Raw genomic sequence first — 13,719 nt, forward strand, 5'->3', positions numbered from 1 at the left:
TGTATTTCTTAATTACTGTGTCTTCCAAAGTTTACTCTACTTCTTGCTACATAACAAATGAAACTATTTCTTTTTAATTGACATCAATTATGATTTTTAATGTAAAGAACTTTGTAGTAACATGCATATCTTATAAAGTTTTTTTTTTTTTTTTTTTTTGGTATAAGTTTTACCAAAAGCATTTTGCTTTTCAGAGGCTACTAATTGTTGTCATTATAGAAAAGTTACTCTTGCATGATTTTGCTCTAATTTTACTGCAATAAATAAATAAAATATCTGCTTTACCTTTTTTTGTAATTTAAATGTACTGTCATCAAAAGGAACTTCTAAGCAATCTTTTATATTACATCTTGTAAATTCTATTCATTCAATCATTATAATTATTTCTAATGATAGATTGGTAAATGTATGCAATTATTCTTTCTGAAATGGAAAAATTCTTTAATATTTTTTAGGGAAGGCAAGATATATTAAGAATGATATTAGCCAAATTGTTTATTTTTATTTTTAAATTTTTCCATTCCTTTAAAATAAATGTGAATTTACATAGAAGAATTTTTCAGGAACTCTTAGCTTTATTTTCAGATCTGCAGTTTAATTGTTTGATTTGCCTTTTTCTCTCAAGTTAAAAAAATAAAAGAAAAAATTAAAATGTGGGAAATTTTAACTTAAGTAGCTGTTTCTGTATCTTTAAACCCTTTGTAGCATGGTTGTCACAACAACAACAAAAAAAAAAAAAAAAAAAAGTGAAAAAGTTGCACATATTAAACTTTGCTTTAAAAAAAAAAAAATCCATTTTGGAGTTTGAAAAATTACTGGAAAAGTAATACCTTTAAGTAGCATCTGGTCTCCTTTCAGAACTATAAATGGTAGCTGGATGGACTGTGGCTTTCTTTATAGAATTAATTTTATACTTAAACTATACTAATCTATACTTACTTTAATATGGGATTTTTTGTAATTCGTAAAGATTACTGTACTATATTTCTGCAATATCCTTGAATCATTAATTCATAATTTTGTATATGAATGAAATTCATTTCTGAATAGCTCAAAATCATTGTCCCAAAGATGCTCTCATAGGAAGGCACCACCCACTTTGCAATATCTCTCAATTCTATATATGAAAAGTGTAACTTTATCTAGAAAATATGCTTAATATATAAAATATGCATTATTCTCTTATGTGTGAGGCATATAGGCACTGTTAACTTTGAGCAATTTCATTCAAAACAATGTAAAATTTTCAAATGTTATTATTTTTTCTGTGATATTTTAAATTCTAATAATTTAAATATAATAAGCATTTATTTTTATATCTTTGGTAATTTTAATTTTTAATTGCCATTTAAAAAAACAATTTTTTTACATTTATTAAATTATAATTTTTGTAAGAGTTATATAAATTATGTATTTTTAATAATTTAAATTTCTTAGAATTTAAATAAAAATGTCTATGAACTTTAGTGAGAAATCCAGTTAATTGTTTTAGCCTCTTCATACTTTTGAATCATGTAGGAATAATTAGCCTAATGTTACTGCATCTGAAACTTTAAAAATTAATGAAATCTAAAATTGGTTGCGCTGGTGCCTGAATGGTTATTTTGTAGTAAAAGATTTAAGCAAATTCCATTATTTTTCTTTTGTGATGCTAGCCACTAGTCTTTTTCTGCGAAGTGGGGTAAAACTATGTTTTATGTACTACTATTATGCAATAAAACTAGAATTTCTCCTTGCAGAAAAAAGGAAACAATGACTAAGTTGGAACTTTATGAGACTAATATCATTACTTGTTTTTCCTCTAAGCTCTGTACACAGAAGTTTTATTTCAGAACTGATTCTACTAAAATACTGACTTAGCTAAACACAGAAGTATCTGGTAATGAATTTGTCCAAAACTACATTAAAAAAATCAGAAAACTTAACCTGCCAAAGTATGGAGACAGTTGCTTGGATTTTTTAATTCTCTAGACGAACCAAGTAGAGATTGCTCAGTGCAGCAACTGTTCATTTGAAATTGGTGGAATTAACGATTGCTCTTCGTTATATCATCCACCTTATGAATCAAAGGTGATGGCACTAGGAGAACAAGGGGAGGGGAGCAGTTGCTCTCTCCCCATTGGGTGAAAAAATAAGATTTTTTTCAACAAAAATCTGCACTGTTTTGAAAAGGAGGTGCAGAGAGCTGGATATCAAAAATTCTGGTAATTTAAATCCTGCTTTAAAATTATAGTAAACAGTCAAAATAAGCAAATTTTCTCCTTATTTAACAACGATTATATCTGGAAGTTGGATATATGATTCTGTTATCAACCACTCTATCTGCTTACATTTGGCAAAATAACTGACATAACAACAAATGATTCGGATGTCACATTTTGCCAACTTTCTTTTGGTTACCAACTAAAAAATTAACGAATGAAAATTTATATGGATTGCTTCTTTCATCGACTGTTTTAATCTCTTGTTAGTGGAATTGTTAGGGAAATGACAGTATCAGTATTAGACAATTTTTAAACACTAAGTGCATGAGTGCTTTTTGACTTATTTTCCCAGATTCAAATCTTACTGAACACTTGAGAAAAGAAGAGACTGTTTATTTATCTAATTGTTTATTTTTGCAGCAATAAATTTTCAAGTTTTTCTAATTTATTATATTTCTTTATAAAAATATCTTGCCTTATTAATGGTTAAAGCTAATCTAGTCAAATCATAAACATTTATTGTCATCATTCTATTGCAATATGGGCTTATCTGACTTGGCAGAAATATCAAACGGAAGAAGTTATTAAGGTCAATAATATGGTAATATAGCAAAATTATTAAAGGCAGTTTTAAATTTTTTTTCAACGTTAATAAGTTTGAAATGCTAATCAAGCCTTTTTTTGTATTTTATATTTTAATTTTAGCACTATAAATTTAGTTTTCAAATTGAGTATTTTCTTCTGTTATCTTTTAACATATATCATACTTACGAAAGAAACTTAGAAAACAATTCAAATATCTAAGAGTTTTGCATTAAAATTACACTTATAAATATTTCACTGTAACTCATGTTGTTCACTATAAATCTTTTAAAAGAATTATAATTGATATAGTTTGAGGAATTGAAAAACATAAACTTTTAATTAAAAAAAAATATTTACTTTTAGAAATTTATTTAAAGGAATATTTTCTTCAAAATGCATTTTAATTATAAAAAATTTAATGCTAATAATTTTCAGTGTGAAATATTCATTTTATTTTAAATAAATATTTATATGTCACCAAAAATACCAACAAAAAGGATGATTTATACTTTGTTGAACAAATCAAATTGATTTCACTTTATTTGATGTCCATTTAATAAATTCAATTAACATAATATATCGTTCATTAGTGAAGTTTAATAACACATTATTGTTTTCACTTATGGTCATTATTTATTTTGTTATGTTATAAATTTTAAATAATGAAGTAAAGATCTATTTTTAATATATCAGGGCAGTACATTTTATGGGAGATTATATTATTGATTGTTTGTTTATTGCATTTTTATTCCCTAATACAATACAAATAATTGTTTACTATAATTAAATTTTCTATTAAATAATTAACTTCATTTTAATAGAGCATTAACTATTGTTCGTCATTTTGAAGATAAATAGGAATAAAATCCCCCCCCCCCCCCGAGATGTCTTGCTCTTGTGATGGAAAATTTCTGCTGCTGTCTCTGTCTTGAATAGTTAATGATGATGTAATATGTAATGGTTAATGATGTAATTGTAAATATTAGTAAGGAAGAAGTGAATAAAGAAAAAAAAGGACAATCATATCTTCTATGGTAAATATTCAAGTAATAGGTGTCTGGAGTGATAGTATAATTGCCTACTGTAGAAACATCAAAGCAGTTACATGTATTTCACTTTTCTTCATAATATTTCAATTAGAAATAAGTTTTTAAAAAAATAGTTTGGTCTGTCAAGAATTCAAGCAAGCAGAAGTTTTTATTTTCAAGTCAATATATTGAAGGCTTTTAAATTGTAACTTTCTGTCTTAAAGATTTCTGAGAGTAAGAATCAAACATGTAGATAGTGATAAAAAAAATTTTTTTGAAAAGGAGGATTTCTTAGATAAGAAGTTCTGTCCATTTGTTAGGACTTATTTATTAGAATTGTCAACTGTTATTGATATTTTAATGAGATTTCAAGAAAAGCTAGCTTACCTATTAAAAATATTTTCAGCTTCCTTTTTAGAGAAACTGGCTTATTTGTTGAATATATTCTCAACTCTTGCATTGAGATCACTAATACCTCTAAAGAGAGATACCATATCAAAAGCAGATCAGGAGAAATCATAAGAATTTTTCATTGATTAGACTTGTGAACTGATTTTAATTTTTAACATATGCAGCTGCATGACTTAAGTGTTACATTTAGATAGTGTTGTAAAATTTACAAATCAAAATTCAATTTGTAAATTTCACCATGTGGTGTGCAAGTATTCTTCAGATTGTAAAATATTTAATTCATCTTAAATACATCATACATAATTTTCTACTGTTTGCATCGGGAACTGGAAACTATTACTTTTAGAGGATTTTATCTCTCAAAAGGGTGATAATTGGTAAGATAAGCACATTTCTAGGGTTCTTTGTTAGGACTTGATTTTAGATTCCCATTAGATGCATTTGTGTGTGTGTGCATGTGCTTTTTGTTTTGACTCATAACATATTAAGTTAAAGCTTGTGTATTTATTATTCATGTTCAATTTTGAGGATTATCAATATTTCTATGGCATCTAATTCCACCCATGTGCAGGTTTTGCTATATACTCTGTTACATGTTTTGTATAATCCTATTTTGATAAAATCAGTCTCATGGTGCATATAAAAAATATAGAAGGTTTCTGTATCTGAGAATAGACTGTACTTATGTTTTTGGCTTATATAATGAAAAGATGTTTTGTGCTTGTTTTGGAAAGTTAAGATGTTAGTTATGCAAAAAATAAAGATAATTAATTCAATAAATAGTTATTATTTATTTATTTGTTTTTCGTTCATTTAGAGACTTTTTAATCATTCTGAGTGAATTTAAAAGGTATCTGTACATTTGTTTTTGGTTAATGTTGTCTAAACCTTTCTAATTTTTATTATGAAATACCATATAGGTGCCCACCTTTCCTGGAAATCATTTTACATATGCTTCAAGCATTTTTAGCTGCATCCAGGACTCATCTGTACCACCACACACTCGAACATCCTATGTTAGAAAAAACCGGCATGTTAGAGAGTGAAAAGGACCGAGATGATTTAAGGACAGCTTTAGTGGCTGCTCAGGAAAGTGCTGCTGTTCAGATACTGTTAGAGTGCTGCTTACCGACTGAAAAAGATAAAGTAATTCCACTCATCTATAAATAGCTATCGATGTGGAGTGAAAAAGTGTCACATATTTATATATAGTTTATCAGAAAATTTATTGTCTCCTTTCCTTATAGAAAGCCAAGGGTCTTCTTACTAACTTAAGAGAAATTCAAAGCCTTATTTGCTCTCATTTGCATCAGGTTTTTATTTCTGAACCCAGTTTGGCTAAATTAGTTCATTTCCAGGTAAGTACATCTCTCAAATTAGTTTATAATGAAATTTATTTTTCATAAGAGCTGATAACTACTTTATTTGTATTTATTTAAGTCTATCCAAAATTTTAAATCTTGACTACATTAAAGAAATAAATTATAAAAATATTTTCTATTGACATGCAAAATCTAAAGGGATTCTCTAGTATTTCATCAGGATTCCCGTGACACCGAGAAAATGTAGGGAATTTAAAAGTCATCTAAAAAACAGGGGATTTTGAAAATTTCCATAAGAACTGGGAAAATGCAGAGAGTTTTAAGTTTTGAGGGTTTTTTCCTCCCATCTAAAGATGCCGATCTCAGAACATTACAAGAATAAAAGATCGTAGCTATAGCACCAAAACTGAAACTACTGTGTAATCGAGGAAACTCGCACCATTTTTACTCTCTCTCTCCTCTTTTTTTCTGTATAAACCAGTCTAATTTCGATTTCAGTTATTTGCTTTCCATGAGATTCCCGGATTACTGCTAATGAGCATGCGCGAGATCTATAATTGCTTGAGAGAATGGAATAAATTTCTTTGGCGGGAATAGAAACATTCAGTCTACGGAAACATCGCGGCGGTGTTTAGTCAATCACACATAGGTTTATTAAATTATTTGTTTATTACTTGAGAAATTGTGTGCTTATTCAGAGTAGATTAGAGGATTTTTTAAAATAAATAATGAGTTGCGCAAAATAAGTTTTTTATGCAGACTTGGCGGATAAAAATATGAACTAATTAGTTTCGTTGAATGGTTTAGAAGAGTTCCACGGAATCCGTTTGCTCCATACTGCTCGCTTTTGAAGAAAATTTATAAGTTTATGGGAAAACAGGCACTTATTAATCATGTCAAAAGAAAAAAGCATACATAATTGCGTGCTAGTTAAAAAAAAAAAATCATAACTGATATTGGACTTCATATCTAAAAGGAATAGAGGACACGTGAAATTCGGTGTTCCGAAAATAAGCCGATTTCAAACTTTTTAATTTAAGAACAGTCATTTAAAGCTGAAGTCTTACGGACATTAAAACGTGTTGCATCACATTCGTCCTTTAGTGCATTCAATGATATGTCAGAAATATTTTCACATATGTACACTGATAATGAAACAACTAAAAAGTGTACATTATTTCATGTAAAAATGTTCTTCATTTTTTACAGATTTGCAACAATCTATTAAGAGGTCTTTGAACAATAAAAAAATTTGTAATATGCTCTGGCAAGGTTTTGAATCGCATTTCGTAAAATGGGTCTCATTGTAAGATATTGATGTGAATCAAGCAATAGGGTCACCACAAGATATTAGAATTCAATATTTTTAAGACATACCACTGCTGAAGTATTGCTTGAGAATTTTAAAGAAGTTATATCAAGTTTAGACATACAGTTACTTTTACAAATTAGTATGGATTGACCAAATGCAAATTTAAAATTTTTGAAACATCCAGCAGAAGAACTTCTGTTCAAAAATAATTGTAAAATTTTAAATCGATGTACTTGTGGACTATACATAACCCCTTGTGCAATTCTGTATGAACAAAAATCTATTGAATGGAAAACACGTTTTGTTCTAAGAGCAACGTATAGAATATTTAAAGATGGTCCAGCTAGATGTGTTGATTTCCTAGAAATTACTGGTTCTTCTAAATTTTCATTGATTTTTTTTTTTTTTCCTTTACATTAGGTAAAAAACTTCAGTGTTTGCGAAGGTTTTTAACAACATAAAATCATACACAATTTCAGTAAAAAAAAATTTAAAAAATTCTTGAATCTGCCGCGAATGATAATGTAAATGCTTGTCAGGACAAAATTAGCTTCTTTTATATTGCTAATATTCTTCAGCCATTTTTTTTTTAAAAATTCGGACATTTGAACCAATCATGCCTTGAAATGATTGAAAATGTTGGGAAAATGAAAAGATGGGGGGGGGGGGTGAAAATCTTTCCATTTTTTTCTGAAACAATTAATAAAAAACATTGTCAAAGGAAGCATAATCAAAGGGAAAAAAACATTCTATACTTATTTTTGATAGAGATCCTAAAAGTCTAAAGTTGGCGAAAAAAATACCAGTTTTGGAGTAGATTGATTACTAGTAGTTACTACTTGATTACTAGTAGTAATCAAGTAAAACTAAAAAATACTACTAAAACTATTTATGTTAAAATGTGAACAATTTATATCTTCAACTTACTTTTTCTCTGAAAAAATTCGTGAAACATGCAATGCAGTATATAAACTATCAGTACAGGGCCTTCTATTTTAACACGACACAAACGGTTGAAATGATTCACCGGGCCACGTGCACGTTCTACGTGGCTTGATATAAATGAAGGGCTTGATGCTCAATACGAAGTAAGACAATATCTATTGTAACAGTGAATTTTGGTATAAAAACTTTGTCTTCTGGTATTGGTGGGCAAATAAATAAGTTCATAGAACTCCAGCCTATCCGGCTGTTTTTTTTTTTTTTTTTTATCCGACCAGATATACTCGGATATGCTTCCACATATACTTCCGCCACATATACTCGGATATGCTTCCACATATACTTCCGCCACATATACTCGGATATGCTTCCACATATACTTCCGCCACATATACTCGGATATGCTTCCACATATACTTCCGCCACATATACTCGGATATGCTTCCACATATACTTCCGCCACATATACTCGGAAGTCTACTGTATTAAGATAACGTTTAATGATTCTTTCTCTTTTCTTTCTTTCATCCTTTCCCCCCCCCCTTTTTCTTCAACAATGTACATTGCCATTTATTAAAATATTGGAATAGTTATCCGAAAACAGCAGGTGGAAATATGTACTATGTCCAAAAAAAACTGTGGTATATGCTACTTAAAATTTTTTAAAGAAATTTTTTTAAAAGATTATTATTTTCCAGGGCTTGGATTCTAACCTTTTATAATGATTTTTTCTTTCTTTATATAGAATTTCTTTTTTCCAGTGAAACCTCTCTTAATATATAAAGGTTTGTCCTAAGCAACGTGCAGCATAAGCCATTGAAGTTGGGAGTATGAAATTTGGGAAGTTATTTTGGGGGCATTAGAGGTCCACTAAAAACGGATTTCTCAAACTTTTAATTCGAAGTTTAATTTTTAAAAAAAATAAAAGCAGAGTTTTAACGTATTTTCATCATAACACAAAGCATATTACCTCACAAAAATTATTTTAACGCCGTTATAAAGGTTACAAATATAGCTTTTCAATTACAAAGTTTTGTTTGTTTAAATGATTTTTTTTTTCTTTAGTTTTAATAATTTTTAAGAGATTAGTTTTGGACACAGTTTATACGTTTACGTAGTATAGAGAAAGTATAGTGATCGACAAAAAATTCGAACTCCAGATTTTGACGAATCTCCACTTTTTAGACCCCCCCCCCCCGCTGAGTTTGAAAAACACATTTTTGGAAAATGTATGTCTGTTCATCTGTCTGTGACAAAGATCACTCAAGTTAACTGTTCAGTTAAACGGTTGAAATTTGATAAACAGCCTTTGCAACAAATTTGCAGATTTCTATTAAATTTTGAGTAAAATAGTTTCAGAAAAAAATCCGGCTGTTCAAATAGTAGTTAACACGGTGATTACAAAATGAAGAGAACTAGATAGATTAAATTCGGTACACTGATTTAACATCTATAATGTCGGCAAATTTCAAATTTTGAGCCAAATCCAACCATGGGCGGCTGACTGTCTGCCAGTCTGTACGCGTTAGCTCAAAAACGCAGTCACTTAAAAATATCAAATGTGGTATGGGATTTTATAACTACAAGCGCAGTTTTCTGTCGAATTTTTGTTTCAATCGGTTGAGAAACACGTATTTAAAATAAAAATTCGATTTTTGGTTATCATTAACGCATGCCAGGGATTAGCCGCCAAATAACTCGCCAAGGATGGCACGATAGATTCAGTAAAAATTAAAATTAACGCCGAAAGTTCATATTTCGTAAATATTGTACGGCAGTGTCATGTAAGACGTTTTCTGGCATGGCAAGTTTATTAAAGAGTATTCAAGAAAGTTTTGGGAAGACCATTCCTGCTGGTTATTATAATGAAATTGAAAATAATATCATTGCTTCCTTATTTTATCCATTGCTGAATCATTTTATTCTGCAGATGTTAAAATTGAGATAAAAGAAAGAAAAAAGTTTTTTAAATTTGGAAAATTTTACAGAAGTTTATGGAATAAAATTCTTCATTTTATGAGTTTTGTTAAATTTTAAAGTAATGCGGTATATTGTCTCGCGCTGGCTTAAAAATATAAATTCTTTTTTTAAAAAATGCTTCAACTTACATATTTACTTTGTCATATACAAAATATAGAGAAAGATTTGAGAGTTTGACGAAACTCCACGTCTTAAACCTCCTTGAATTTGAAAAACATATTTTCGGAAATGTCTGTTTCTCTGTGAGAAAGATAACACAGATACACTTTGAGCTAGATCGATGAAATTTAGTATACGATCTTTGCACCAAATGTGCAGATTCTTACTGCATTTTGAGCAAGATCCATTTAACGGAAGTCTGATTGTTCGAATAAAATTTCGCATGGTAACTACGAAACGGAGAGAGCTCGATAGATAAAATTCAGCACACAGATTTAACATCTGTCAAGTTTTGAGTCAAATCTGTAAGGGGTTCATGGTCCGTACTTTCAGAAACGTGTAAATGCGATACTTAAAAAATGCATTGACTTAAATATATCAAGTTTGTTGTTTAGTTTTGTGACTACAAGTGTAGTTTTGAGCGAAAGTTTTGTTTTGATCAGTTAAGAAGAATGCGTCTAAAACCAAATTCGCTTTCTAGGCACTTCCCACCGCATATCAGGGATGAATCGCCAAAACATTAGCCAAGGTCATTCGACAGAATCAGTAAAAATGTTTTATTCACTCCTGAGGTTAATATTTCGTACCTTTTGTCGTCAGTGACATGCGAGGCATTTTCTGGCATTACGTGAGAAAATTTTGGAGACACATTTGAGAGGATTTATTTTCATTTTGCTTCTAACTATCGAGCGGTGTTTTTTCCCGACTTCGTAAATTTGCTCTTGTTTTTGAAAGCTACGGCTTGCTAATGCACTTTTATTTCTTCATAAAACATATATAACATTTCTTCTGTAATTTTTTAAAGTAAGAATTTATACTTATAGGTTAAAATGCAGGTTTTCATTAAATTTTAGGAAAAAGTTTCAAAAAAAGCGTTTATTAAGCTTTAGAAGTGAGAGGCGATTAGACAAATTTTATTTAATCTGATCATTTGTGAACAGTGCTATTATTTTATATTAAAAAAATTATCTAAAAAATTCACTTCGAACAGGAAGTTGTTCTGTCATCAATTTCAATACAGTTTTGCCAGTCATACATTGACAGTCAGAGGAATGCTTCAGTTCTTGGTTTTATAAAATTGCAAATAAAATTATTAAATGGAATGAGTTAGTGCAGGAAGAAATTTGATCTTTCCATTCCAGTCATATTGTATCTTATTTGTTGTTGCCTATATAAATATCAGATACAGAATTTTCAATCATACTATACTTCTGCATCAATAGAAATATTTTATCTGTCTAAATGAAGTGGTAAAATTGGTAACTTTAATAAAGGCTGGAAAAGATCACAGAACTTTATTGTTAATCTTAAAAAAATTGATTTAATTTTTTGTTATTGATAGATTCCCCCCCCCCCCTTATTTTATGATCCTTTTTGTGTTTTTGTCAAAACTAAAAAAGCATTATTTTTGAATAAAAGACGTTGTGCAAATACAGAAATAAATATTAAAATGCAAAAAAATAAGCATTTCAATTTTTTTTTTCAGTGAAAGCTATGTATTATTAGAATAAATGTTAGAGTAACAGAAAAAATTCTTATGCTCAGAAAATACATTGTTTACATATGAGTATTTATACAAAGATGCTTAATATTTTTGGCTAAAATACTTAAAAAGTACTTAATTTTTGCAGCAGTTTTACACTATACACCCTGTTATAAATTTAAAAACTCTTCTTAGGAATTTCATTGTTTGTTTTCTTAACATTTTTTAACAATTTAGGTGATATATCTTATATTTTTGATTGCAAAAAGTTTCACATTGTGTGATTGTGTCCCACACCTTTAAAATATTTTATTATTTCTATAATAAAATGGTAAGGAAGATAAGAGAAAATCATTTGTTACAGGGCATAATAAAGATAGTTTGCACTTGCTGTATGATATGATTGTTTTGCTCTCCATTATTATTAGTGACTTAGCAAAGTGCAAATGGCATCCTTTTGGGTGGTTTTATTTTTATTTATTTTGCTCCTTCTCGCAATTTAAAAGGTGAGATAAACACACTAATGCTTGTTTCTATGAAATACTTGTAGACTGTCACCCAGGAGATTTATGCCTGTCTTGCCTACAAGGCAACTGTGCCACTGCACATATCAATAATGTTTTACAGATAATTCAGCTTTTTCTTCCTCAATTCTGTTGTCTCATTTTATCTTATATTGCTTTTTAAAAAAGCAAATCCCCTCCCTAAAAAAACTGAACACCAAGTATCATTTCAATTTTAATTTAAGCTTCTGAAATAGTTTTCATTAGAAAAAAAAAAACTTTCATATTGATTTAAAGTACTTAATATTATCAAACAATGTATTTTCATTCAGAAAGTTGGCGCTAATGTTGATTTTACAAATAAGTATGCATCAATAATTTAATTTCTTTTTCCTTTTAGACTTACTCAAGTGAATTGCTCCCTGTTGTTGTATCTTCTGTACCATCGTTACATATCTGCCTTGATTTTCTTCCAGAGCTTTTAAGCCAGGCAGACTTAGATAAGCAGGTATATTCAGCTAAATTTGGTGATTATGTGATTTTTTTTAGATCGAAAAAGTTTTTGTGGAAGAGATAGGTCTGTGAAATATAATGCAAAAATAAATTTAATCTTTATTTTTTACTTCAATTATTTAATTTAAGAAATTAGTTGAATTCACTATATTATATTTTACCATTCTTCCCCGTGAAATTTTCAATTCTTTGAAAAAGAATAGTATTTCAAATTCAGCAAACAAACAAATTTAATAGATAATTGAATTAAAATATTCTAATGATGTATATGTTTGATTAGTAATTAAACATTTGACTTGCACATCTATACTAATTTTATCAAAGGTATAATATTTCATATCTTATTTTGAAACGTAACATCAAAATTATCTAAAGGTAATTGTTATTCTTTTATGCAATCCCTATTTACTGGAAACAATGGATTTATCTGATTTTCACAGTGAAATTTCAATCTGCTTGTCTTTTCATGTTATCTTATGTTTTTTTTTTTTTTTTTTTTTTTTTTTTGTAAAATTTATACCTTTTACCTGCTTATGCAGTGTTTTTCTTAAAGTTTTGCTTCGGTAATAAAAGAAAAGAATGCACTTTATGGTGGATTCTTGCTTCATTTCATTGTATAATTTTAGCAATCTTGGTACATAAATTGGTAAAGCTTGAATATATTCCATATATATTGTTTAAAAATTATCCAGTAAAGAAAATAGAAGTGAAGGAAATCTCAGTAAATGAAAATACTGGTATAAATTATATCAGCAGTATATTTGTGTAATCTATATGCACTAATAATCTTGAGCAAAACAATAATAATAATAATACTTTTATATTACTGAAGATTTAGCTACAAGATAGCATAAAATAGAGTATTCCTAGAGCTATGAAACAATTATTAAAAGAAGTTACATATTGTAATAGTTTTTTCTAAAATGGTAAATAAAATATATGAATGAAATCAAATCAATAATAAATATGAACACAAGAAACGCATGTGAGAAATAGAAAAAGATCAACATATCTGTATAATGCAGCCAATACAACAGATGTCCTTGCAAGCACATCCATTAGGAACTAAGTAGAAAATATTTTACTATCCATTTTTTTTCTTTTTAAATCATATTTTGTTTATTATTGTCTATTTTTACTGAACAGCTATATTATTTCTCATTGCTTTCTTTTGTTTCAGTATAATTTTATTGTCGTGATATAATATTACATTTTTATTTTTAACTTTTCTTTTATTATTAGTGTGTGTGTGTGCGCGCGCACAAGCGTGTTTATAT

At 28.7% G+C, this 13,719-nt stretch overlaps 1 protein-coding gene across 1 annotated transcript in view; it reads left to right on the plus strand.

Annotated features, from left to right (window-relative positions):
• The window catches only part of LOC129988272 (integrator complex subunit 2-like), a 47,485-nt gene that overhangs the window by 24,065 nt on the left and 9,701 nt on the right, over positions 1 to 13,719 (plus strand). Inside the window, exons 13-15 of the mRNA XM_056096459.1 lie at positions 5,149 to 5,374; positions 5,476 to 5,586; positions 12,330 to 12,437. Of these exons, the coding sequence (XP_055952434.1) occupies positions 5,149 to 5,374; positions 5,476 to 5,586; positions 12,330 to 12,437 (445 nt within the window). The remainder of the gene's footprint in view (positions 1 to 5,148; positions 5,375 to 5,475; positions 5,587 to 12,329; positions 12,438 to 13,719) is intronic.

The sequence above is a fragment of the Argiope bruennichi genome, chromosome 10 (assembly GCF_947563725.1).
Source record: "Argiope bruennichi chromosome 10, qqArgBrue1.1, whole genome shotgun sequence".
Taxonomy (NCBI): Eukaryota; Metazoa; Arthropoda; class Arachnida; order Araneae; family Araneidae; genus Argiope; species Argiope bruennichi.